Consider the following 24,942-nt stretch of genomic DNA (forward strand, 5'->3'; position numbering starts at 1 on the left):
CAGAAAAGTGCGAGCTAAAATCCAAACTTCACTGCCAGTTTGCCACATCGTTTTTTATTCTTTTTATTTTCGTATTTTTTCTTGAAGTAATGATCAAAGCAGATTTTCCAAAGAGCTTCCCACTGTTACCTCCAACATCCGCAGTCACAGTTCCCTGCATGAAAGCCTGGGTGTGTTTCTGTTGTTGAGTGAACGGTGCAACTCTTGATCTCTCAACTCCGTCTGCAGCCTCTTTTTTTCTGTGCCACAATACTGCTTAAGAATCAACAAATACGGAAGCTACTGAACACAACTCTGGAGTAACTTTTGTGACTGAATGTTGGTTTGGATATAAAACAATCAGCATCTAACCATGTACGTGTCCGGAGGTAGTTCCAACCGTGATACTGTTATCTTTAAGCCCTCATATTGTCACTGCTTGTTGTTACTGGATTATTATTTTGTTTTGTGTTGTTTCCTGTCTTTGTGCATTTTGATAGGGCCCTTGGTAGTTGCCTTTTTTTCTCATACGGTACCTCAGGTCGCTGCTGTTGCTTGCAAACTGTGTACAAACTCTCATCCACTCTTGAGTACCAGGTGCAGGGTCAGTGCTTATTTATTAGGATAAGAATAGCTTGTTGATTGGCATTGGTACCCCCAGAAATGTTTTCATAGGTGTGTCCAGATGGGGCCACTAAAAATCTTGAGTTGGTAAACCAAGTTTCTCAACAAATTCTTGGTCAGCTAAAGAACCCAACCCCCCACAAGCTCCTTCTCTACTTTTATGTAAATCATGTTTTGCAAAGATCATCCAAATTCAGCAGAGATTCTGAAAACATAAAGCAGAGAACCCCAATATTCAACATACCAATCACTCAATAGAAAGTCAATACATTTCTTAAAGTGTTCTTCATCCAAAGTGAAAGCAGAACCTAGGAAAGAATTTAACTCAAAAAACATTTTTTTTGGACTACCTGAAAAAATCTAACAGATGTGACTGATTTATTAATTTATAATTTACATCACATTTATTTATAAATCAGTAAATATTCCCATCATACAATCAAGTAATACAGAGTGGGCACACACTGTGCTGTTCTTGAATATCCAGTTCCATTTTATTATTTCTGGTTAATACAACAGCACTTTCAGCTAAATTAAGCCAAGCTCCATCTGAGCTGAGTCATTTAACCTCTTATGCAACAGAAATTAAAGAAGGATTTTTTTCTTACCTCTCTGAATTGGAGATGAATCACAGCTCTGTTATCTACCAGCTGAGTTAATGAAGGCACACATACTTGATTAAAAAGAAACTAGACATAAAGGACTCTGCGTGATGTTGTGAAGCCTCTTCTGGTCTTTATTAAAGCCCCAAACTTTCATCCTTGTCTCTTTAACGGAGGACCCCCTGCCCCGAGCAAAGACCAAAGTCTCTCTACTCATGTCAGCAGCTAATCAGGTATAAGAATGTTCTTATTAGGAAAGTATTTCCTGCTCAAGCATAACAGTGGCCTTTGTTTCTGAAGTATCACCCTCTGAGCTAAAGGAACTCATGAGGAAGAGGGAGCTTGTTATAAAAGGTCATTTTCATGCATTTGAGTGGATTATTGGAAGGTTGCATTTTCTTTAAGTGGCCATATGATATCTTGACCTGTGGTATCTTCAAGCAAGCAGTGGATTAAAGACATCTAGACTTCAGAACATGCAAAAGAAAAATATTAAAGAAAAGTCATTTGAAACCTGATATCACCTTTTACATGAACATCAACATGAAATTCGGTATATTTTAAAGCCCTTTATTTTGACCAGGTTTGTGACTACATAGATATGAAATGATCAAGATGTCAAGGACAAAACGATGGAAAGAAAAAGTCATGGTTACACTGAGCTTTAAGTTAATGTCCTATAGTAAGTTAGACAAGGTACAGTCTGAAATTTGAGTCATTAAAAAAATTGGTCTGTTCATCTTTTCTTAACATAAAGGAGAAAAGATAAACACGCTGATAGTTATAAAAAAAAAAAAAAACACAACCAGTTCATGATCTGATCTGATCATACATCTGAATGTAGGAAACATCAGTATGAGGTTGATCCACAGTGATAACTTCCAGTTCCCTTCCAGTTGTTGAACATCTTTATAATACCATGCATAGGCCAAAATGTCCTGTATGGAAGTGAAATACTGTGTTTTTTTAGAAAATATATATGAACTGAATGGAAACTGTGCATTATTTAAGTGGAAATGAAAGTTTTTTGCTTTAACTTCTATGAAGTAAATGTTGATTGCACAATATAATTGCTGGAGCATAATGACACGATCAGTGTTTAGATTGATTCCCTTTAAGCCTCGCTTCGCTCTGCAATTCTGTCTCTCACTGGGTACGATCACAGACTGTATAAAATAATGGATGTAGCAACTGTGATGTCATCCATTGTTGTGTGGACTCTTGTTTTGAAGCCTTGAGTTTGGCATTTTGGCCATCGCCATCTTGTTGTTGTGGAGCCAGAGGTGACCATGTTTGGATGAGAGGGTAGAGCTGTGGAAGAGCGAGGGGTGGATCTAACGGAGAACCCAAGGACACTATTGGCAGACAGTCTGTCACTCAAAACGGTGTAAATATGCGTAACTCTAAGCCTTCATAAAATGTATACAGGTGAGTTATGAAAAAATTCAACCTGCATACAGTTGACATGAATGTTGAAACTAGCTTTAGAGACCAAACATTTTTTGTACCAGACTGTAAACATGTTTATTACTATTATTATATAAGCATTTTAACATGGGGATTGAGTGGTTTCTGGAGCCAACCACAAGTGACTTTTAAAGGAACTGTAGTTTTTGACACTTCTGCATTGGCTCCATTAGTCAGCCCCGGAGATTGTCGCTTGGGTACAATCCTTTGGAAAAACTAAGGCTTGATTTATGGCACAAAGGAAGTGTGTCAACTATTTTGCAACCAAAACAAGAAAAGGATGGCGCTATTCTTCTCCTTGTTAGCTATCGGTAGTTATCCCCAGTTATTAAAGCATGTCAGTGTAAGTTCTTTGCAGTTACTATGCCCAGTAGCGTAAATGACGAACAGTGGAACAACTGTAGTAAATGTAAAAAACCTGGCAAAAGAAAAAGAGCCCAGTTGCAAGGTTCTGGAGAAAATGGAAAGCGATCTAGTAACCATTGCGACAGCAGTGCCAACAAAAATACCACTTGGAAATGCTTGAGGGAGGGGGAGAAGTTGTTAATTCCACCTCGACGCTGTATTATGTTGCATTATGTTATCTTAAGATACATGTTCTTGTATTATTTTTTTCTCTTGTTATGCAATGTCATGTTCAGTAAAAATCATCATAACTTATGATATTCAGCAAAACACGTTCGGCTGGAGTCTGTAAGCGATGATTAAACAGAACAGACGCAATTAGGAAATGGAAACGGACATGATAATATGCACATACAGTACAAAGATTGTGGTCATATGTGCACTTAAACTGCACACATCAATACACAGACAGACAGGCAGACAGACAGACAGACCTAAACACACTCTCACTTATACACACACACACTCATATTCCCACACAGAAGAGTCTTTAGAGATCTGGTGTCATATTTTTGTCTCGACTTCAGAGTGAGTCAACGCCGTGCTGAGTGCTGAACTCCTGGAAATCCTCTGGGATGGTGTCTGTAGAAGTGAGAAGTCAGGTATCATGAGACAAACTCCGAATCTAAAGCCAAGTAAGGACAAACTAATTCTCAGCTATAGTCTTGTTTACGCAACAACACAAAATCGAAGTAGTATTTCTGTCCCACTTTCCAGTCACATTATACAACACTTTAAGATGATGTGTTAAAACAAACCACAAAGAGACTTGCTCTATAGAATGCAATCACAGTAAGTCAAAATACAGAAAAAAAGAGTCAGATACGTGGATCTTAGATGAAGTGTCCCTTCCTTACCATTGCAGCGGTATTTCAAATTGGACCAGATGATATTTTCTTGAGAGAAGCAGAACACACCGAGTCGTCCTCCTCTCATGGTCGTGTCAATAGTCACACCAGAGTCTGCCACCAGCTCAGTTCCCTCATAAAACCTCGCCCTAAACACAACACAAGACTGTTTTTAAAAATATATTCCCTCCTAGACACTTAGGGAAATTTGCTTATTCACTTTCTTGCTCAGAGTTAGATGACAAGATTGATACAACTTTCATGTTTAGACTTTAAATATGTAGTTGAAGCCAGCAGTCAGTTAGCTTAGCTTAGCATAATGAGTGGAAACCATAGTTTGTAAAAAAAAAAAATTTTTAAAAAATGGACGTAGCTATTGAGATCATAGGGGGTAAAAAATATTGGTAAAGTTTGATGATGTCATCATGCTATTATCACATTAGTTTCAGTCTAACAATGTGTTATACCTTAAAAAAAGTGTATATAAAGAGTGAAAACCTATTTGGATTTATGCTTACTTTATGCTTTGCTTCTTGCAAACCTTATATGTCACAGACCCACCTAAATTAATTTAATTAGTTTAATTTAATTCATTCATAGTCCATAACCGCTTGTCCTCTTAAGAGTCACAAGTGGGGGGTGTTTCCAAAAATGTAGAACTATTCCTTGAATCATTGAAGCAATGTCGATATGTTCTTGGATGGAATCAGTCAACGAATATCTAGAAGAGGTTTTGTCGTACCTGATGTATCCGACCTGTGGGCGGTGCTGCAGGTACCAACGGTAGGACACCTTGTCCTTCCAGCCTACGTTTCTGGGGTCCTTCCACAGCAGGCGCACCTGGTCGTTTGTGTCTCCAGTGTGCCACAGTGAATTTCTCAAGTGCTCCCCGGGGCCCGATGTAGACTTCACAGCCTGATGAACAGCGACAAACAAAAGAGAGAAGGTGGTTGTGGGGGCGGTGGAAGTAAACCGACAATAGAAAGGCAGAAATTTAGAAAATATTTTGAGGGATAAAAAATGGATGAGTATGAATCTGCTGCCAGTGAGTCGGTGACATGACTTGTGCTCTCACCTTAAGCTGGATGCCGGGCTCGGCCACGGCTCTGAAGGGTGTCGCCTGCCAGTAGGTCTGTTCAGTCTGCTTCCACATCACCACGTAGAAGGAGGACGAGTCCTGGTAGCCGAAGATGAAGCCGGCGTAGTCGTCGTCAGTCACTGTGTTTACGTGAAATGTGCCCTCGAAGTCCACTCCACTGAAAGCAGTGTAACCTGCCAACAGACCGTGTAATCAGTATCATTATTCATCAGTTTTTATCTCTCAAGAACATTGTTTAAGTGACTGATCATTAACCAAGATGAAATCAGTCTTACCAACAGCAAGTCCGGGGTCACTATTCATGGTCTGAACAATTTCCATTCCCTGTGTGTGACAGAGACAGACTTATTAATGGAGAATTCGATCCCTTTTTTTGGAATTCAGCACATCTTATTAAGTTTTATAATTGCAACTTAAATTTTAGATATATTAAAATTTGTTTAGCATGCACTATACATATAGTTCTCTTTTCAATGGATTAAAGCTACAATATTTTTTTTGCCAACTTCTAACAATATCTTCACCTTTTAAATAATATTTAGAACTTGTTAGCAAAAATTGCATACTCATAAGTTATGGAGAAATATTATTATTCATTTGGCGTAATCTTTGTGGCCACCTGATGAATGCAATGTCCAGCGTTCACTCCGTTTTAACTATGTTTTCTTTTTGTCTTCACCATCTCCTGAGGGAAAAATCTGGCTCTTCAGCAGCTTAATGCTCCACTGTGTTCACCAGCTAGTTGCTAACTGTGTCTGTCTGATGTTTGGTTGTGAGCGCGTACATGTCTTTGCTGAAAATAGCCGAAAAAGAGGCTTTGAGACGAAAACACTAAAATTGAGAGACATGAGCTGAAACATTAGCTGAGACTAGCTTTATAGCTGTAATGTTAAAAGTAGCAGTAGATTCAGTTGATTATTCTCAGTAGGTTCATCACCACAAGTGACAAATAGGAAGCTCTGCTCTCAGTAATCTCACCTGGTTCAAAACAACCCAGTTGGGGTCAATCTGGGCATCACCCTCGGGGTCCAGCACCACCGTCTGGTAGGCCCTGAAGTCAGTCAAGGTAACCTCTGCATTCTCAGGACAATTGTCAATCCTGTCAATCACTTTGTCCTGGTCAAAGTCCGACTCACACACGTCTCCAACTCCATCATCTGAGGGATAACAGAGACAGGATTTAGATTTAAATTAAAAAAGATGGTGGATTATCGTTTCATGACCAAGGTGCAGGTGCAGAGATTTGTTGTGTGTTCAAAATCGTGTTGCATCTATTATGCAAAGTGATTTTTCTGCCTTGTCACGGTGAGGAGATTTTAGACTGGCTTTAACAAAAATGTCAAAAAGGCCTGTCTCAAAAAGACATTGATGTCCAAAAGCTGCAGAGCTGCGGGGTTTGAATACAAAACATCCTAAATATGCTGCCAACGTGCAAAAAAGACCTTTCTTGAGAGGCTATCCACATTTTAGCAAGAGAACAAGGCTGTGTTTTGCATTTGCTTAATTTAGATGGATTGTATATAAGCACTCTCCAGTCTGCATCCTGCTGTGTGAGTGTACTTTCAGATGTAGAAAAGGGGCATTTGCCATGATAAAGAGTGCAATGTAGTTTCTGTAGCACATTTGGTAGTGTTTGTTTTGTGCAGTGTTTCATATATAGTTCTGAATCTGACAGCAGATATGGATTATTAAATGGAAGCAAAAACATTTTCCTCCGTACTGGATCATGGTACACTATAAAGACTCTGATGGAAGGATTCACAAAGAATGGATTGCGGCCTCTGATAGCATCATGAATTGCAAATCACTTGCAAACTCTATATGCCCCATCTCAAGGTCTGATTCACGAAAGATTTTGCGGTGATGATATTACAGCCCATAAAATTTGATTTTTCTTTGCATCTGAAGTTTAAATGTTGCCTTTGCACCAAGAACACAGTCAGCAGAAAAATGGAAGAGAAAAACAAAGAACTGCGGGCTACAGGTTCTGACTGACAAGATGTTCGAGGCACTCCTCCTTTAGGCACGGAATTTAAATGTGACAGAGTGAAGTTGTTTAGGATTTACTATCCCAGTCTGTACGTGTGCTTGAGTTACCGCCAACCTTTTAAAGACGTTAATGATTTCATCTGCTGCATCTTGTGATTAGCAGTGATTTTGTGAACTGGAGTTTTTGCAATGATGCTCATTTGCATTGATACAATGATGTTCATTAGAAAATTGGCAATTTTGTGCCAAAAGTTTGCATATTACCTAATTTAGTTATGTGCAAATAGTACAGGAGCACTGAGATGCAATTTGTTTGAGAGCACAGTCAGGGGAGCATTAAACCCTTTGTGGGTGCTTTGAAAAATTGCACTGTTTCTTTATGTCTTCGATGTGCAGGTTTGGCGGCTGAACAAGCGGTGCAATCCTTTTTTGAATTTGCCTATGAATGTGCTACAGCTACAACATCAGAAAGGTCACAGGCTCTGTGGTTCTTAGCATAAAAGCTTCTTTTTGTGCTATCGTCGCTCAGTTAAGCAAATGCATGAATGTCTTGCGGGCATCGTTTTTTAAATTCCAAAACAGGTAAATAAACTTTTGCTGTTGTAATATATTCCAAACTGTTGGCTCCACTTTAAATCCCGCAACTCCCAGACTACTAATAAAAAACACCTCACTGCACTTGATTTGAATTGACACTCCACTCCCATTGACTTCAGAGCCCATTTTTAATGTCATAAAGAGTCACAAATGGGAGCAGGCTTTTACCCAGTTAAAATACCACTCACTGTGCTCAGGGTTGCTTCGGTTGATCTGTGTGGGTGTGAAACTTGGGCCCAAAATGCCATGTAAAGGTAGGAACAGTTCAGTGAGATCACCATGCTGGTTTTCAGCCGAGGATGTCAACAGTCTGAAGTATCTAACATTGCTGCTCTGACTGTGTGGTACATGAAGAAGTGCTGGTATTTAGACTAGCACTCACTGTTGTCGTCAGTCTGGTCAGGGTTTGGCACCAGCCGGCAGTTGTCTGGTCCTGGTGGTATAGTGTCAGGGATCCCATCATTGTCGTCGTCATCATCACACTCATCACCCAGCCCATCTTTGTCCGTGTCCAGCTGTGAGCTATTTATTACGAACGGGCAATTATCCTTGGTATCCTGGTGACCGTCGCCATCACTACAGTGAAGTGACACAATCATACGATGTAAATAAAAGCTGTGGTAGCAGTTGTAGAAATAATATATAGGACATCTGCAAGAATACAACAGAGAGACTGTGACAATATTATTACCTGTCCTGGTTTGTGTCGCAGGAGTCTCCAACCAGGTCGTTGTCAATATCAGACTGAAACAAGAGCAAAGAGTTCACAGTTTTCTAGCACATAAAGTACTCAGATTACTTACTTGACTTAAAATACCAATACAACAATGCGAAAAGACTCCATGACAAGTAAAGATTCTGCATTTAAAATTATATTTAAGTAAAAGCACAAAAGTAGTATTAGCTGAAAGTACTCAAAAATCAAAAGTAAAACTACTTGTTGTACAGTAAAATGCCCCCTGTGACCAGTGTCGGGGAGTAACTAGCTACATATAACTAGTTACAGTAATTAGATTACAAAATAAATGTAGCTATAATCAGTTACAGTTTCTGAGGAAAAAAAATGCAATTAAATTACAGTTACTAATCAAAATGTTGGCGATTACAAAGGGATTATGCAAAAAAAAAAAAAAATCTTTTCAGCAAAAAGTTTATATTTTAAAAAAAATGAATTCTGTTGCTTTAAAACTTTTTGCTGTGCAGGAATACCTTCTTTTGGCATCTTATTGGACATCAAACATCAGCAAAGCCACTGAGACAAAAGTCTTAAAGGTTTTTAGGTCTTCAGCTTTATAGCCCTGTTTAAAACATTTGTTAGAAAATTAATCAAATGTTACATTACTTTGATCAAGTAATTAAAATAGCTTTGTAACTTATCACAGAGGGTAACTAGTAATCTGTTACCTATTACATTTCAAAAGTAACCTTCCCAATACTGCCTGTGACTGTAAAATGTATTATGTATGACATTATAAGATTGATGGTACCAACACATCAATATGTTAGCAGTATTTTGCTGTTGTAGCTGGTTGAGGTGGAGCTAGTTTTAACTACTTTATATACAGTGTGGAGATTTTGTTCTGTGGTTCAGTGTAGAGTTTGATCCTCAGAAGGGCCACACACTAAATATGAGGGGCTGTGCATTGTTTTCCATAAGCTTGTCATATATGTTTATGTAAAATATTTAGTTTTCAGATAAATGTAGTGGAATAAAAGTTAACATAAAATGGAAATACTCAAGTAAGTACTTGTACTCCAAAATGCAGTTGAGTAAATGTACTCAACTACTTTACACAATCTATCCATCTGTGTATCTGACTGACCTGGTTTGGGTTGGGGATGTCGGGGCAGCTGTCGCAGGCGTCTCCCACTCCGTCTCCGTCCCGGTCTCGCTGGTCTCTGTTCTGGACACGCTGGCAGTTGTCCAGAATGTTCTTCAGACCTGCTCACCAGTGAACAAGAGGAGACGATTAGCGCTATTTAGTAGTCAGTCCGACTCCTTCTCAGCAGTGAATATAGATTATTGTCATGTATGAAACAGGTGTATTCAGAGATGGCAGAAATGGATGGTGAGAAATAGGCAGTGCAGTAACAGAACCTTGATTCATATTTGATCAGTGTTTCACAGTTTGACTGCAGCTCAGCAGCAGTGATTGACATGACTGACAGCTACTCTCTAAAATTGGCCTATTATTGTCTCACGGGCCAGACTTTCTAAAGCCTGAAAACAGAGCCAAGCTGAGGCAGAAATTTAGTGTTCTTTCAGACCACATAAATTACAATATGCTCAAAGGCTGGGACTTTCTGTTGCCTGATAATAAAAGTATTGTGCCCTCTCTAACCAATTTCCACGAGGGAGGGGGATTTGATTTTCCATAACCAATTACTAGAGAACCCTATGTCCTCCTTAATCCAGCGTCGTTTTAGGTCCATACTTACGCGTAGCCATGCCAACATAGCTGTGTTGCTGGGGTTTTTAGAGTGAAGTGGAGTGAAGTAAAACAAACTACACTGTCAGGTGATATTAAGAAGACATTTCTCTTCTGAAGCAATCTTGGAACCCACTAGCTTTCGGTCTGACGATGATAAAAGGCCAATATTTCAGGCTGATCCGGTGTAGCTAGGAGATATCAGAGCCAAGGACCTCTTGCTCTGTGTGCTGGTCATTTCGGCTAATTTCAATGAACAGATCTACATATGAATGCAGATAAATTAAAAAAACAAAAAACGATTATAAAGCCAAATCATTGTCATTGCTTATGGTTTCCAAGAATGCATTTTGGCCAATGAGTATTGCCTCTTCACATAGACTGTTTACCTGCCATTCAAACATATTTAAACAATACAACTCACTCAGACTGCAAATAGATTACATACAGAAACCAGAACACCTTGACGACAAAATCTTGCTCCGATGTGTTTAGAGTTTGCAAACATGCAGAATCTGTTTGAGATTGAGTCTATCTGAGATAAATTTTACAATAACCTTGATGGCAGCTTTTGTCCACTGTGACCCACAGCTTAACAACAGCGTGACTACAGCTTGACATCAGTAGTAGTGATTTGCTAATCTAGACCCCCGTGGCGCTCAATGGTTGTTTTTTATTATAAAAGAGAAACTGCTGTTTCATTTCACATTGCCAGACAAATCACTCAGCTTGGTGGAGTGGGCTCATTTAAAGGTCTGGACCCAGGCAAGGACTTTTGCCCAGTGATGCTGAAATTAAACTGCCTACCCCAGTTTTAATAGAGACAATAATCAGCAGATTGTTTATAGTGAAAGTAATTATCAGCTGCAGCTCTATAACAAAACAAACCATGCCATTGCCCAATTGAAATATTTCCAAATATGGGTGTTGCCAATATGGAATGATGATTACATGGACACACAGTCATGGGGTATTTACCTAATCAATTTCATTTATTTGAAATTTCAATTTTGAAAGTGACACTTTCTGTCAGTTTCTTGATAAACAATGAGTGAAGTCAATCAGTGAATTTATATTTATATTTGATTAATAAATACATAATGACAGTGAGACATTACATCCATACTACTGTTTTTTTAAGGTATGTTATTTGTCATTTCACCACTGGGTTGCACTGTTGTATTTGCTATGAAAGGGAACACTAGTTTGTGCTCTGATGCTGTTTTTTATTCAGCGCAGGGAGGCAGCAGCAGCACCACAAATGCATAAAGGTCAAGCAGCAGCGATAGAGGAAAAACTATCTTCTCTCCCGTGGCGGTTTTTGAGGTGTAATCATGCTGGTGAATGATCAAAGCTTGTGTTCGCTCAGGGGTCAGACTGCTGTTGGCCTTGACTTTTTTATTTTTTCATTTTGCAGTGCTGTTTCTCGTGCCTCAGATGGCTTCTAAAAGCATCCATATTACTTAAGTGTGATATATTTCTATAACATGATTTACAGAGGTGTGCAATGTAAAATCCGTCTGTAATTTAATGAGAGCAGGGGGGAAATGTGAAGGAGAGTAATAAGTCATAACAGTGAGTGCCTTCAGTGATGCTGGTTATATAAGGATGAGCGTCAGTGTTAGTGATGTAATTTATCTCCATACCGTCTCCATCCATGTCGTCATCGCAGGCGTCCCCTTTGCCGTCACTGTCGGTGTCCCTTTGGTCAGGGTTCTCCACCATGCGACAGTTATCACAGGCGTCGCCGTGGCTGTCCTTATCGCTGTTCCTCTGGTCCACGTTGGGCTTCAACCAGCAGTTGTCCTGAGAGACGGAGAACACAAAGGTCTTATTCACAGCATGTGTATTTCTGGAATTTGTTTTAAATGGACAGAAAGTATTAGAGAAATTAGATAAAACATATTAATTAAAAATAACAGAGCCAGGTTTGCTGTTGTTCTCAGTTTCTAAGCTGTCATTCTCTGGTTCACACTGCGCTCATACGGCAGTTACTGCTGATAATGCCTTCCCAACCACATTGGCTCTGCAATTTGGCAGGATTTTGGCTGGCTTTTCAAAATAAAAGCACCCAGAGAATACCAGGAGTTTAGCAGGGACCCTGGAAAAGGCTGGATTTTCAAATTAAAAGCCCCCAGATGGCACCCAACACACTGTGACAGGACAGCCTTGTCATAGAAGTGTAAGGCCCTCTCCCCAATTACCCTCCAGGTTAACATCATTAGCTCTGTCATCGCTCTTTTTCTGTAGTTAGCACTGTTCATCTTGTTAGCACTTTTAGATGCTAGCCACAAGCCTAGCCGCCTCCATGTGAAAAGTCATTTGCAGACAAATCATAGATATGCTCTGAATATCACATACAGCTCCTTTCAGGAAACTGTGATGTGCATTTTTCACGATTTCATGACCTTTTCATAGACTAAACAATCAATCACTGTCTCTAGAAAACAATCAACAGATTAATAAATAATGAAAAAATCATCAGTTGTAGCTGTTGTGTGCTTCATACATTTGTTAAAACATTTCCACCAACCTGCTCATTTGGTATACCGTCACCGTCTGCATCATCGTCGCAGGCGTCTCCTTGACCATCCCTGTCAGCATCCTCTTGACCAGAGTTTGGAACGTAGATGCAATTATCCTGTGAAGAGACGTAAAAGAATTATTTAAAAAAAGGCCTGCCTGTCACAGCAAAGTTGCATCTGCTGACAGTTTGCACTTGGGTTACCTTTTTACAGTTCGCATCTTTGCATTTGAGTTTGTCATCTGGGTATCCGTCAATGTCGGTATCCTTCCCACACAAGTATCCGTTACCGGCCCAGCCAATTCCACACTGACAAAACACAGACAACCTTTCAGGAACTCAGACAGCATGTGTATGGAGTTGCACTTATCTGCAGTGAGTGTGTGATATCCCACCTGGCAAGTGATTGACCCGTCCCTCTCTACGCTGCACTGAGCGTTGATGTCGCAGGGGTTGGTCAGGCTGTTGCTGCAGCTGATCTCTGGCTTGCAGCCCTTCACCTGATCTCCGGTGAAACCTGTCTTACAGCTGCCGCAGTGGTATGAGCCCTGTGCAGGAATGAGGACATCTGGTTTTATTGAACGTACACACAAATAATTGTCCTACATGAGCTATGTGTAGTATTATAGTGGATAATATTGGACATTGGTCTTACCACGGAGTTGTGACAGATTGAGTTTGCAGTACAGCCTCCGTTGTCGGGTCCTTTGCATTCGTCAATATCGTCACAGACCTTAATTGATAAAAGTGAGATGTGAAATCCTCCAAAGTTTTGTTTTTATGAGCAACTCAGAGAAATAAGTATTTAAATTTCAACAGCTTCCGAGTACTTCGTATTGAAATTTAAAACACCACTGAATTCATAGCCTTGAAATATTTTACTTTGAAAATTCTAAATTCACCCCTTTGAAATTAAAATATGGAAAGTTTTTGATTTGCACTTTCAAGAGCTGGACTTTTTAAATGTTCACAACTTCAGATCCAAAACTTAAAGTTTTAAAAACAAAGAAAACAAATAGATTCAGGTTGCTCAAATTTGATTGGTCAAATACAGACTGAAAAATGCTTGTTGCAAAAATCAAACAGAAGATTAGATACAGTATACTTAGATTTTACATAAACAACACAATTTGGACGACTTACCAGAGCCCATCGTTCTCCCTGGTAGTTATCATTAGGTTTCAATTTTCAAGCTGCTTTCTTGGATCACATGACAGACAGACTGTGCTCCAATTTTTTGTATCTGAATTTAACCAATCAAACTTGAGCAACTTTTATCTTTTTTTTTTTAAAATTCTGAAACTGTAGATCTACTCAAGTACTGTACTTTTATACAAATTGAAGTGCTTGTACTTTACTCTACTTCGGAATACTGTATATACTTATATATACTCCACTACATTTCAGAGGGAAATTGTTCATTATCGGATGACATTATAGGAAGCTGTTCTAGGTTCTTCTTTTCCCATATCTAACAATGGATCTTCAAAATATCTGTCCCCATTATTTTTATTATGATTATGACTTTTTTGCCTCAGCTTCATATTTATACTGGTATAGGTGACCAGTAAATAGTTTATTGATATCACATGTATACTTAAAAATTACAGCCTAATTTCAGGGCTAAAATCTAAAGCATTCCCCTGTAAACAAAGGTTACAGGGTTACCCCTTTTAACTCTTCTAATAATGATATTTTATGTCTTCTTTGATCGTTGCTAATAGTTGCAAGCATCCCTTCATAATCGAGTCTCATTTTGTTTGTGTGTCCTCTGCATTTTATCCACTCTTTTACCTGTTTGTTGGTCTGAGCAAACACAATGCCCACACCCTCAACTGCCAGGCCCGTGTAGCCCAGCGGACAGGCGTCACAGCGAAAGCCCGGGGCGGTGTTCACACACTTCACTCCAGGGAAGCAGGGGTTAAACTGGCACTGCAGGAAGAAAGGAGGACAGGAGCGCTGTTGAAGCTGCAAAATGTATGTGGTTCTCACAGGGCTTCTCCCGAAAGCTTTTAGGTTTGATGACACTTTTGCTCATGCAAAAAAGAGAATGCTGAAGGGGCCAGTCCTTATAAAAAGGGGTCAGTGCAAACACGAGAAGACAAGACAGTTAAACACTCATGCACACACACACACACACATCCTTGTACTTCTATCCTCACAAGGACCTCATTAACAGTAATGCTTTGACTTTAACTGAATTCCCAAACTTTTACCTTTACTTGTGGCTTTCATTCCCGAACCCCATTATACCACATTAGCTTCTGTGAAGCTGCATGTTATTCCCTATCCCTCTCTCCTCATTTCCTCTCACCTCTCTGCTGCGTACCTTTGAATACAGGGCAAAATGCCTGAAAATAATTTAAAACAGAGCATCCAAAATAAATAATACTTACCTCGGGCTCAGTTTACTAGTTTGTCTAGACAGTGGCAGAGTTTCTGTGTGGAAATGCACACATTTTGAAAACAGACCAACAGCCTCAGGCCCATACTTACCTCATGGGAATTTAACAAAATTTGTACAGTACCCACCCCTTCAATATCTTCACCTAGCCATAAATATAATTTTAAACCCAGAATAGAGCCCTAAAATACAAGAATTTAAGTTGGGCAAGTTTGCAACAAGTCGCAAAGAAATAATTAACTCCAAAATGTCCATTCATATATCAATGTATGTATCAATGAACTCCTGAAGAAAATTTCACATGCATACATACATTCTTGCATGCCTCTACCGCGAACAAATAATCAAAAAATGGAAAAACATTCTTGATGAACTGAAGTTATAGGGGGTTGTGTTTGTACTGGATAAATGAGACTTGGATTATACTGCACAAGTTGTTAAAGAGTTTTTTAAACATATGTTTTGATATAGTTTTGCTGTTGTTAAGCAGGGACCCCATGACTCAATTCAAAACTTTCCGCCATGGTTTGGATTCTTCGATCACTATAGAGGGCATTCGACAAAAATGTTTTTTTTTCACAAATTCAGCATAACACAGGGTGAGTAATTGATATACAAATGATCATTTGAAGAGTGAAGTGTTTCTTTAAGAATGTCCTTAAACTAACACTGATTCTCACAAGAATCAGTAGGAGAGAAACACACCCACACAAACTTAATCTTACCTCGTCCACATCATCACAGCTGAAACCATCTCCGGTGTACCCATCAGGACACGGTCCACACTCGACACCATAAGCTGTCTCTATACACATATCGTCACGGAAACAGGTACCCGGGGCACACCTTTGTTTTGGCACCTCATTACCACCCAGACCTTTAAACAACAGGCGAAAACACATTTAATTCATTGTGCTTTTTAAATTTTGTTTGGTAAACAATCCAAAAATATGAATTAAGCATCATACAGGGTTCCCACAGTCATGGAAAACCTGGAATAGTCATGGAATTTCGCAATCCTATTTTCCAGGCCTGGAAATGTCATGGAATTGGTAAAAATCATTGAAAGTTTTGGGTAAATCATGGAATTTTGTTGTGTGTAATGAAATTTGTAACAGTGCTCTTCCATGGGAAACTTTGCACGTGATGTAACGAACATAACCACCTATTAGAGACTGGAAACGGTTGCTGTTTAGTTTTTAGACATTTGCATTAAAGTATACCATACAGTTCTGTTAATGTTAAACGTTGTGAATGGTCATTAAATTTTATTATGGATCCTCAGTCAGGCAAAAGTTATGAAATTTTGTCCTTGAAATGTGTGGGAACCCTGATCGTATTTACTGGCGAGTGACATGACTGTTATTGAACACGATCTTACCGCAGGCCTGACACTCTGAGATGGTGTTTCTGAGAAATGAGGTCTCTTTGACCTGGAAAGGGTCAAACATAAACAATTTTATATGCAGTCAGGCAAGCTGTCGGGAAGGTCAGGGGTGAGGAAGCAGGATTAAGTGGCCTCAGAGGAGCTGTTAGTGGTAGTCACCTGCTGGATGAGGACGTCTTTCAGCTCATTTATCACCTTTGTTAACTCCAGCATTTGATTGGACAGCTGCTTCGTGTTGACCCCTAAGAGAAAGGGACTGTTATTTTGTTAAACTGAAGCAGAGGTGGGGTATTCTCATTGCTTTCTCTCAAGTCACTCTGACAAACACTGACTGTTGTTTTCTTAACACTGGGATTGTTTTCCTGTGAAACATTTGGCCATCTCTGTGGACATTTGCTTTCCACAAGAATCTTACCCAGAGTTTGGACGGAGTCTCTTTGTTGGAAGTGACAGTCTTGTAATGAAGCAACATTCTCAAATGTGTCTCCAACCACCAGCTTGAGCTCGTCTAAACTCTCCTGTTGGAATAAAACAGGTCAAAGTCGACTGCTAGACCATCTGGAAACCTCCAGACGCTTTATTGGAACAGAAACATATTCATTATTGTATGGAAATACTGTCACCTGCTCTCTGGCTTGCATGGTCTTGAGATCCACCATACCATAGCCTGCTTGCAAACCCTGGAAGGCAGCAGGGAGATCCCTGACCGTCTCCACCAGCCTGCAGTCCAGATGCAGCTCCACCCCGCCTGGCCCTTGCTGCTGCAACCCCTTCAGGTGGAACAACAGTCGGTGCTGTTGGCCGTCTGCCAGCACCAGGTTGTTGAAGGTGACTGAGCTCATCCTCTTGTCAGTCCGCAGGTAGCGTAACACAGCTTTGAGAGGACAGCGCAGGGGAAGAGGGAGCAAAGAAGAGATAATAGCAGAGCATAGAGGAGGGGGGGATTACTGGAAGCATTTACTGTAAAGGGTTGATTCATCCAAATTACAACAACACTGCGAGTCTGCAGCCTTGCTTACGGCTCTGAAAGGCCGCACTTAAACACAGCGGTGCTTTGAGCTAAATGGTAACATCAGCATGCTAACAAGGCAGGGTGTTCTCATGCACTCATGTATACGTAAGAAAAGTAATGCACTACAATTCTTATAGAACCCACGTAATCATGAGCATCATGATTATGTGGGTTCATGATTACTTTTTTAAATATCGCCCCAATTTTCTTCAACAGAGAACCAGTGGGATTTTTCCATTGTATTTTGGATTATTGCAGAAATTAAGGTCTGTGGTTAACAAAAGTTAATGATACTGTCATGTTTTGTTCAGCAAGATAATTTTGACTAGTTAACACCACTTTTATGATTTCTGAAGCATAAATCTAATAGCCAGAAGTAAAAAGCTAATGGTAGGCCATCAACAAACTATACCACAGTCACATGACTTCAACATCTCTACAACAACAAACTGTAAAACCGTATCCAGAGGTGTATTTTCTGACATATATTATGTCTTAGAACAAAACGTGAAAGTTTGCTAAACTACAGACCCTATTTCAGGCATCTAACCAAAAACCCATTCAAAAAACCCATTGACTACAGCTAACTTATTTCAGCACATCACACTTCTTAGGCAGGCTGTGATTGAGTGTCCAGTGCACTGACTGGAATAAACAAGACATTAGTATAAAGACTGAAAAGACGTAGGTTGGGCTGGTGGATGGGTCAAACAACACGGTGAATATGCTAATTTTAAGTAGATGTAATGGTTACCACGTTCACCATAGTAGTGTGGCATAAAAGCATGCTAAAATCTACTAACAAGTCCCTGTGAAACTAAAACAATGAGCTGAAAGATGCTAAAATGCTCCACTGATGTGAGACGGACAGCAGAGTCTTATGATAATTCACTCAAAACACAGTTATTCAACACGAGTATAAAATGTTGATTAGTGCAGCTTTAAACTGCACCAGGGTCTCTTTCGTGGTCTCCTACCTCTGTTGAGCTTCCCCATCACCGTGAACTCAAAGTACTTGCTGTTGTCCCTGGGGTTGTACAGGGAAAACACGCTGGTTCCGGTCTTGGGCTGCAACTTGAAGGAGGTTAGGATGAAAGCCTCGTTCACCCCTTGCTCGGCCAGACCCCCCTGCAGCAGGTCTGGCAAGCAATCAGGCGAGGTGAGCAGATCATAGACTGTTGACAGGGATGGGAAAAGAGAGAAGCGGTAATGCACATGAGTAATGGATGATGAGATGTATGAATATTTACAACCTGCAGCCGCTCCGATCCCTGAGTAAACACATCCTGAGTCGACGAGGAGAAGATGATGATGTTGACCCAGTGTTTGTTGCTCTTGCGAGACGCTGTGTCAATCAGTCAGCGCAAACTTGGCAGGCAGAGTTGGCTCAGAGAAATCAGAAAGACGTGGATTTCGAAGCATATCAGAGCTGTGACACTTAGGTATGTGGTGTTCTTATTACTTTTTTGTTAGATCCACGCCAAAGCTGCTCGGCTGATGAAACTTATGTGAGCTCTCATTTTCAGCCACAAGTCATTTATCGTTCTCACAGGCAGAAAGGTATGGCAGGCTAAAAACACATCTACTGACAAGCTGCTTAGTGGGTGTGAAAAGCCAGAGGGACGCTGTACACCTTATGGTTAGAGTCCTCCTTTAATAAAGTGACTTGGGATCTGGGCAGGCCACTAGAGGATGTGCAGTGAATCTGCAGTCCGCCATCTGCACGCATCATGAATGCACAAGCACCCTGAAAGCAGTCTGCAAGGCCCACAGTCATGAGGGAGCAAAATTGCTCCCAAATGCTCCCAGAGATTGGTCGCTGTCAGCCAAGATTGCGAAGCATGATCCCCAGATGAGGTCTCTCCTTTTTTTTCTTTTAACTCTCTCCTCGTGTTTTGTCCCTCACATGCTGCATTTCAGTGAAACACGGGGCTTAAAAAAATGTTAGTTAAATGAGACTAAGCCACTGGACATGGCTGCTCACATAGTGTTGTCAAAATCCCTTTGCCTGAAAAGTAGATGACTAGTTTTGTATTCGTGATTGCAAAAAGATGACCTGTTGAGCAATACGCCGTCTCTTTTTTACTAATCAGTTCGTTAAATTGACAAAAGTCCAAAAATGAACAAAACAGCAAGAGAGCAACTGAACCTCAGTGTGTGTTTTTAGAGTTTCTGTAGCACTACAAAGACACACTTGTACATAAAACACACAGTCTTACTGTCCATAAATCTTCTGGACAGAGGGCTCTGTGGGGGTCAGGGTCATCTTACACCAGAGATCCTGAGAAAGTGCCTCGTTTCACCCCCTGATTAACCTCCGATTTCAAGCTTCATAAAACTAGTTCAGCTGAAAGCCATAAAATAATCCAGAGTCATGTCCTCTCCTTAACACCGGCATATAAATCTATCACGGTTACAGAGCACTATAAAGGGTACAAATGGTCAGCATTCTTCATTTTACTGCTTTACAAATACTTCCCATTTGAGGGTGTACAAGCTATGATTTATCATAGTTTCCTGTTTAAAAGTACCTGGTCGGGCATTAGTAATGACGAGAGAATTACACCATCACCATCAGCACATAATTAACATAAACAGTGAGGTCACATTTTCACAGTAATCGACCTAATAGAGGCAGAAATCTATTTCATGATGTAAAATGGTGTATTTGGCTCTCAGCTGCAGTTAAAGGGGACCTATTGTGCAAATTTTCAGGTTCATACTGTATTTGTTTCTAATGTTTACTTGTTTTTTATGTTCAAAAACGACTATTTTCCTCATGCTGTCTGTGCTGGAACGCCTGTATTCACCAACTGTTTGAGACACTCCATTTTAGCGTTTCTTTAAGAATCCCTCCCTTAAATGCCCAGTCTGATCTGATTGGTCAGTGGTTTTCTGTTTTCCATATCTTGTCATCTCTGCACTGCCATTGTAGCCAGTGAATGACTGTAACGGAAAATGCTGGCACTTTTTAAAGCAAAAAAAATACAAATAAAAGCTTCCAAACACAATTGGATATGTCCCAGCAGGAATATGATCCACAATCAGGGAGAAATAAACACAAAATTGGCAACAAAGATGACATGTTTACCTGAGGTTAACATGTAGCTTCATGCAGCAGTGTAGGCTATGTAATGTGAATGTAATGTACATGTTAAATGTATAAAGACATCTAGCTCACTATAATGTCATATTGTGGCCAGAATAGAAAAAATGATCTTCAAAATGGTGGGACATCTGAGGTTTTTGTTCACAGGGATCTTGCTACTTCTACATAGGCCAATGTTTAACCTCATTATTTGAAACTCTGGCCCTGTTTAATATGAACATGCTTAATTTGAATACTATATGTAAGACACAAAATACAGAAAATCATAATAGGTCCCCGTTATATTTGCCTGAGACAAAAACATAAACCTTCTATGACTAAATAACTTTTCTTTTTTTTCTTTTTAAATTTGGGGGTAGCAGAAACAAGTTGTGAACACATTATCTTATTGCTTTTAAGTTGATACGTCGAACTTGTTAGCAAACAGTTGGTTAATTACACACCCAGCAGTTACAGAGAAACATTAACATTCAATTAGAGCCAATGGAAGAATGCAAGTCCAATATCTCTTTTAGCTCAGTTTTTGGTCTTTAGCAACTCCTTAGGGAAATATCAGGCTTTTTAGATGCCAAATGTTCCATTGTGTTCCCAGCTAGTCACTAACTGTGTCTGTCTGCTGTTTAGTGCTGAGCAGGTGTACTGTGGCTTTTTAGAGGGTTTATTTTTCTTTTTACTGAAACAGCTGCCTGCTGTTGCCTAAAACGACACTATGAGAGAACCAGAAGAGTAAAGTAACAGACGGGCAGCTAAAAAATGAGCTGAAATTCACTATAAAGCACTGTAAAGCTGAGGGGAATTGTAGATTCAGGTGATAATTCTCTGTAGGTTCATCACTGAGAGCGACCCCTCTCACATTGTCATTTGATACATTGTAATTATAGATATATTGATTATAGCTGCTTTAAAAGTGTGCCTTGTCCCTGGGCAAGGAGTCTGTGCCCAGAGTAGAAAGTGCATTTTGAATTCTGGTAAAATCATCTCCCAGTGAAGTCATCCTCGAGACATTCATATCGATTAGTAACCCCTTTCAGATATAGAATGGCTGTTTTGTGCTACTCAAATCTTACCTACCGCAGCTTTAAAATATGTCTGCTAGATTTTGAACAATTACAGACAATGATTCAACTGCAAAGGAAATGATGGATGATAAACTCCATTAAACTGGACTTGTTTTATACATAACATCAGGCAGCCATTGCCAAAAGATTGTTGGGATTAATGGGTGCATGAAAGGTACACCATCTATCACCAGAGTGATTTGTAAGAAGCTGATAAACTATCAACACCAATGTTTTCACATGCCGTCTGCAGCTTGTGTTTTTGTGCGTGACCTTGAACAAATTTGTGTGTGACTGTGAGAGAGGGAGAGAGTTTGTGTGACTTGAAGTTCAATATTGCGCCCAGATCATCTCTGATTATTCCCATGTGTGCGACTTTAGCTGGGACTATGTTTGAATTAATACGAGCCAGAAAGCTGAACCTCCTGAAGCCGAAGTAATCAAGCAAGATCTGGCTGGATAGATATGGAAAGCAGGGTGACTCTACTTCAGCAGAGAGATGTCTACTTTTATTCTTTATCTTTTTCTCACTCCTGTCACAAACCACCCAAAAATGCATTTGATGGCCTCATCTCTTCTCGAACTGACGGGGAGATTTAGCATTTTATTCGTACCTCAGTGAGTATCACACACCATGTCTAATCCTTTGTGTTCTTTGGGCCTGCATATGATATTCTCTTTCACAGTGTCTGCTTTATCCATTATGCATTGAACTCATACATAGTGTGTTAAAATACCCAGTGGTGGAGCCATTAAATCTTTCTTGACAGATAATGAAAATGGAGGATTACATCACACCAAGGATGTCAGAAAAATGCGGCATTCAAATGAAATCAAAGACGTCTTTCTTTGTGTGTGTGTTAACATTTAAAAAGAGAGCCTAAAAAGGTTTTTTATTCTTCAATTGTTGTCATCCCCCAACAGCAACCACAGCTGTTGCAATTGGTTATCGCCAATCAATAACACATTTTGTTCAAATTGTGATGACATTTAAATAATTGACATTAAAAGCTAAATAAAACACTTAAAATAACACTCACCTAAAGCCTGGGCTTCCACGTGTAAGCTCAGTTTTAACAGCAGCTGCAAGGCCAGAATCAGGGCCGTCCAAACACCCATTTTGTCCTTCCAGCTGGTCCCAGATCAGTAGTTTCTTTGGAGGGACTTTCTGTGACACAGTGGCAGTTTCCCGTATGTCTGCGCCTGCTGTGAGTGGTGTGTTTGTGTCCTTGCTTCCTTTTTGAATCAGAAATGAGAAGTCATGGTATTAGAAGCTGCTGACTGTTTTTGTGTGTGTGTCTCAATTGGTGTGTGAATGTGAGGATCGCAGGAGTCTTGCTGAGGGAGGAGCATCAGGACCCAGAACCTGCTCTTAAAACCTTCCTCAGACGGCCCCATGTGGAGAAGGAGTGACCTGGAGAAACTGTTTGCATTGGCTCCAACTCACTGCTACCAAATTCCCACAGGCTCTTACACAAATGTACATGAGCAGCTAATAATCCAGTCTAGGAACCTAATGTTTGGTTATTGAAACTTCATGTTTCAACTCAAATTGAGCCTGGAATATTTTTAGAGTCTTGAGTTCACGCTTGGGGTGAATTTCTTAAAAAAAAAAGTGTTTCCCTCCTCCAGCAATCAGGCTTTGAGTATTTATTTCACACTCTGTCTGAAAACACAGACAGATTCTTTCACTTTCCCTCCAGGGATCAGATGTGACACCTTCCCCATGTGCCCTCGTTTCCCCCCTCCATCCTGGGGCAAAGTCAGGAAATGAGCGCTCTGTGGAGCCCACGCCTTAACAAGCCGTATTAAGCGGCCAGCAGAGCTTCAGACAGGCTGCTGGCTCACACGGCCTCCAGGTCGTCAGCAAGTCTGGCACCACGCAAGTTGCCACATTTGGCAGAGATGAGGAGGCTCGGGTCTTAATGATGTTTGTTTTTCCGTTCCTCTTTGCACGTTGCATCATTTTCTTAAGCCTTGTTCCATGACTGAGCAACTGAGCATTAAATAATACCGAATTTGTATGAATGATGTTTCACTAATTCAACAAAAGCCAAGTCTCAGTGGCTTTGGGATGATGTTCCTACTTAAAAAGATAAACACAAGTATCTATAGCAACAAGCAGCAGCAAATGTGTTGCACAATAGTTTCCATACGTCTACCACAGGTGTTCTTGTGGTTAGTCTTTACACGGCTGCCGTGGTATTTTGTTTTGTGCCGATATGGACTCATTCCAGTCAGGAACAGGACACCCAGAGTTTTATCTGCCATCTGATTGGTTTCCAGAATGAGCCTTTGCAGGCGTTTGGTCTCTGGATCGTAGAAAGGCCCACAGACCTCCATGCATGGTCTGCAGCTGTGGTCAGGAGCTCTATAGACCACATCAGTCCACTGGAGGACCTGGGCTGAGTCACATCATGGTGCGGTTGATGAGGTCAGACAGTGAGCACCGCAGCTGGCTCGAAGATAAAACCAAACCCCAAATGTCTCTGACAACATCTCCGGACTATTTTTATTCGTGATACCGATATGACCGAATCCTGAGACTCTGACATTCACACTCGTAACTCAGCTTCTCTTTATATGGTTCGTTGGCAACAGATACTTAAGATTATAGCATGACTGTACCCACAATGACGACATGATATACCGGGTTACCACGACCTGAAGCAGTGGTTTCATGCAGCATAAAAGGACAGTAAGGGCTGTTAGTGCTCTCAGCGGAGGTCTGACAATTTGCATTTTTCAAAACCTTTGAGCCGAAAGTAAACAAACTGATCGAAACAGGAATGATTAAAGGTGCATAATAGGAAGCATGTGGCACGTATATAGCTACACAAAGGAAAATGTTTTGTTGTAGTCCATGGAAAAAAACAGTAAAAACATGCATGACCTACAAATATTTTTTTAATTGTACGTCTTCGCATCAAAACTGTCCACGGGGGAAATTCATCCTTCACTGTTTTGCTCTTTGTTTGTCCTCTTTCTTACTCATCTTTAAACATTTGCCTTTACTCATTATCAAAACATTTGGGTTTTGTTATTATTCTTCTGTTACATTATGGTAGGATCATTTATCAAGCTTCTTGGATTTATTTGCCAAAAGTACAACTGTATCTCTTCTCCTACTTCCTGCCACCCTACTTAAGACACCCCTGCTTGGACCATATCTATTTTCAAATTTGGCCTTCATTTTCAGTGTGCGCCAGGCCAATGAGACACCCCATCAGACCTGAACATTTGCTAGGCTTGCGTAGGATGGCGAAGTATGTTGTATTTTTTCCCCTTAGGAGGTAGAAGTCATGATTCGCCCTACTCTGCCTCTGATTGGTCAGTACTCTGAGCCTTCGTTTGCTAGATTGTGTTATAAGTGGCGTGGCTTCTTTAGAGGCAGGGCAGTGTGTGTATG

General features: G+C 40.3%; 1 protein-coding gene across 1 annotated transcript; it reads right to left on the reverse strand.

The window, feature by feature from the left end:
- Nucleotides 1-1,759: 1,759 nt before the first annotated feature.
- On the reverse strand, nt 1,760-22,951 carry thbs4b (thrombospondin 4b). The gene is made up of 22 exons (XM_042508975.1): nt 22,574-22,951; nt 18,344-18,541; nt 16,978-17,228; nt 16,770-16,872; nt 16,514-16,596; nt 16,349-16,400; nt 15,693-15,844; nt 14,358-14,495; nt 13,219-13,296; nt 12,959-13,111; nt 12,768-12,872; nt 12,573-12,680; nt 11,686-11,845; nt 9,434-9,552; nt 8,302-8,354; nt 7,993-8,186; nt 6,003-6,181; nt 5,300-5,348; nt 5,001-5,197; nt 4,668-4,840; nt 3,935-4,074; nt 1,760-3,659 (listed from the first exon to the last, which is right to left on the reverse strand). Exons 1-22 carry the CDS (start codon nt 22,650-22,652, stop codon nt 3,601-3,603), a joined length of 2,823 nt encoding a protein of 940 aa, XP_042364909.1. The 5' UTR covers nt 22,653-22,951; the 3' UTR covers nt 1,760-3,600.
- Nucleotides 22,952-24,942: the final 1,991 nt, after the last annotated feature.

The sequence above is a fragment of the Plectropomus leopardus genome, chromosome 20 (assembly GCF_008729295.1).
Source record: "Plectropomus leopardus isolate mb chromosome 20, YSFRI_Pleo_2.0, whole genome shotgun sequence".
In the NCBI taxonomy this organism is placed as follows: Eukaryota; Metazoa; Chordata; class Actinopteri; order Perciformes; family Serranidae; genus Plectropomus; species Plectropomus leopardus.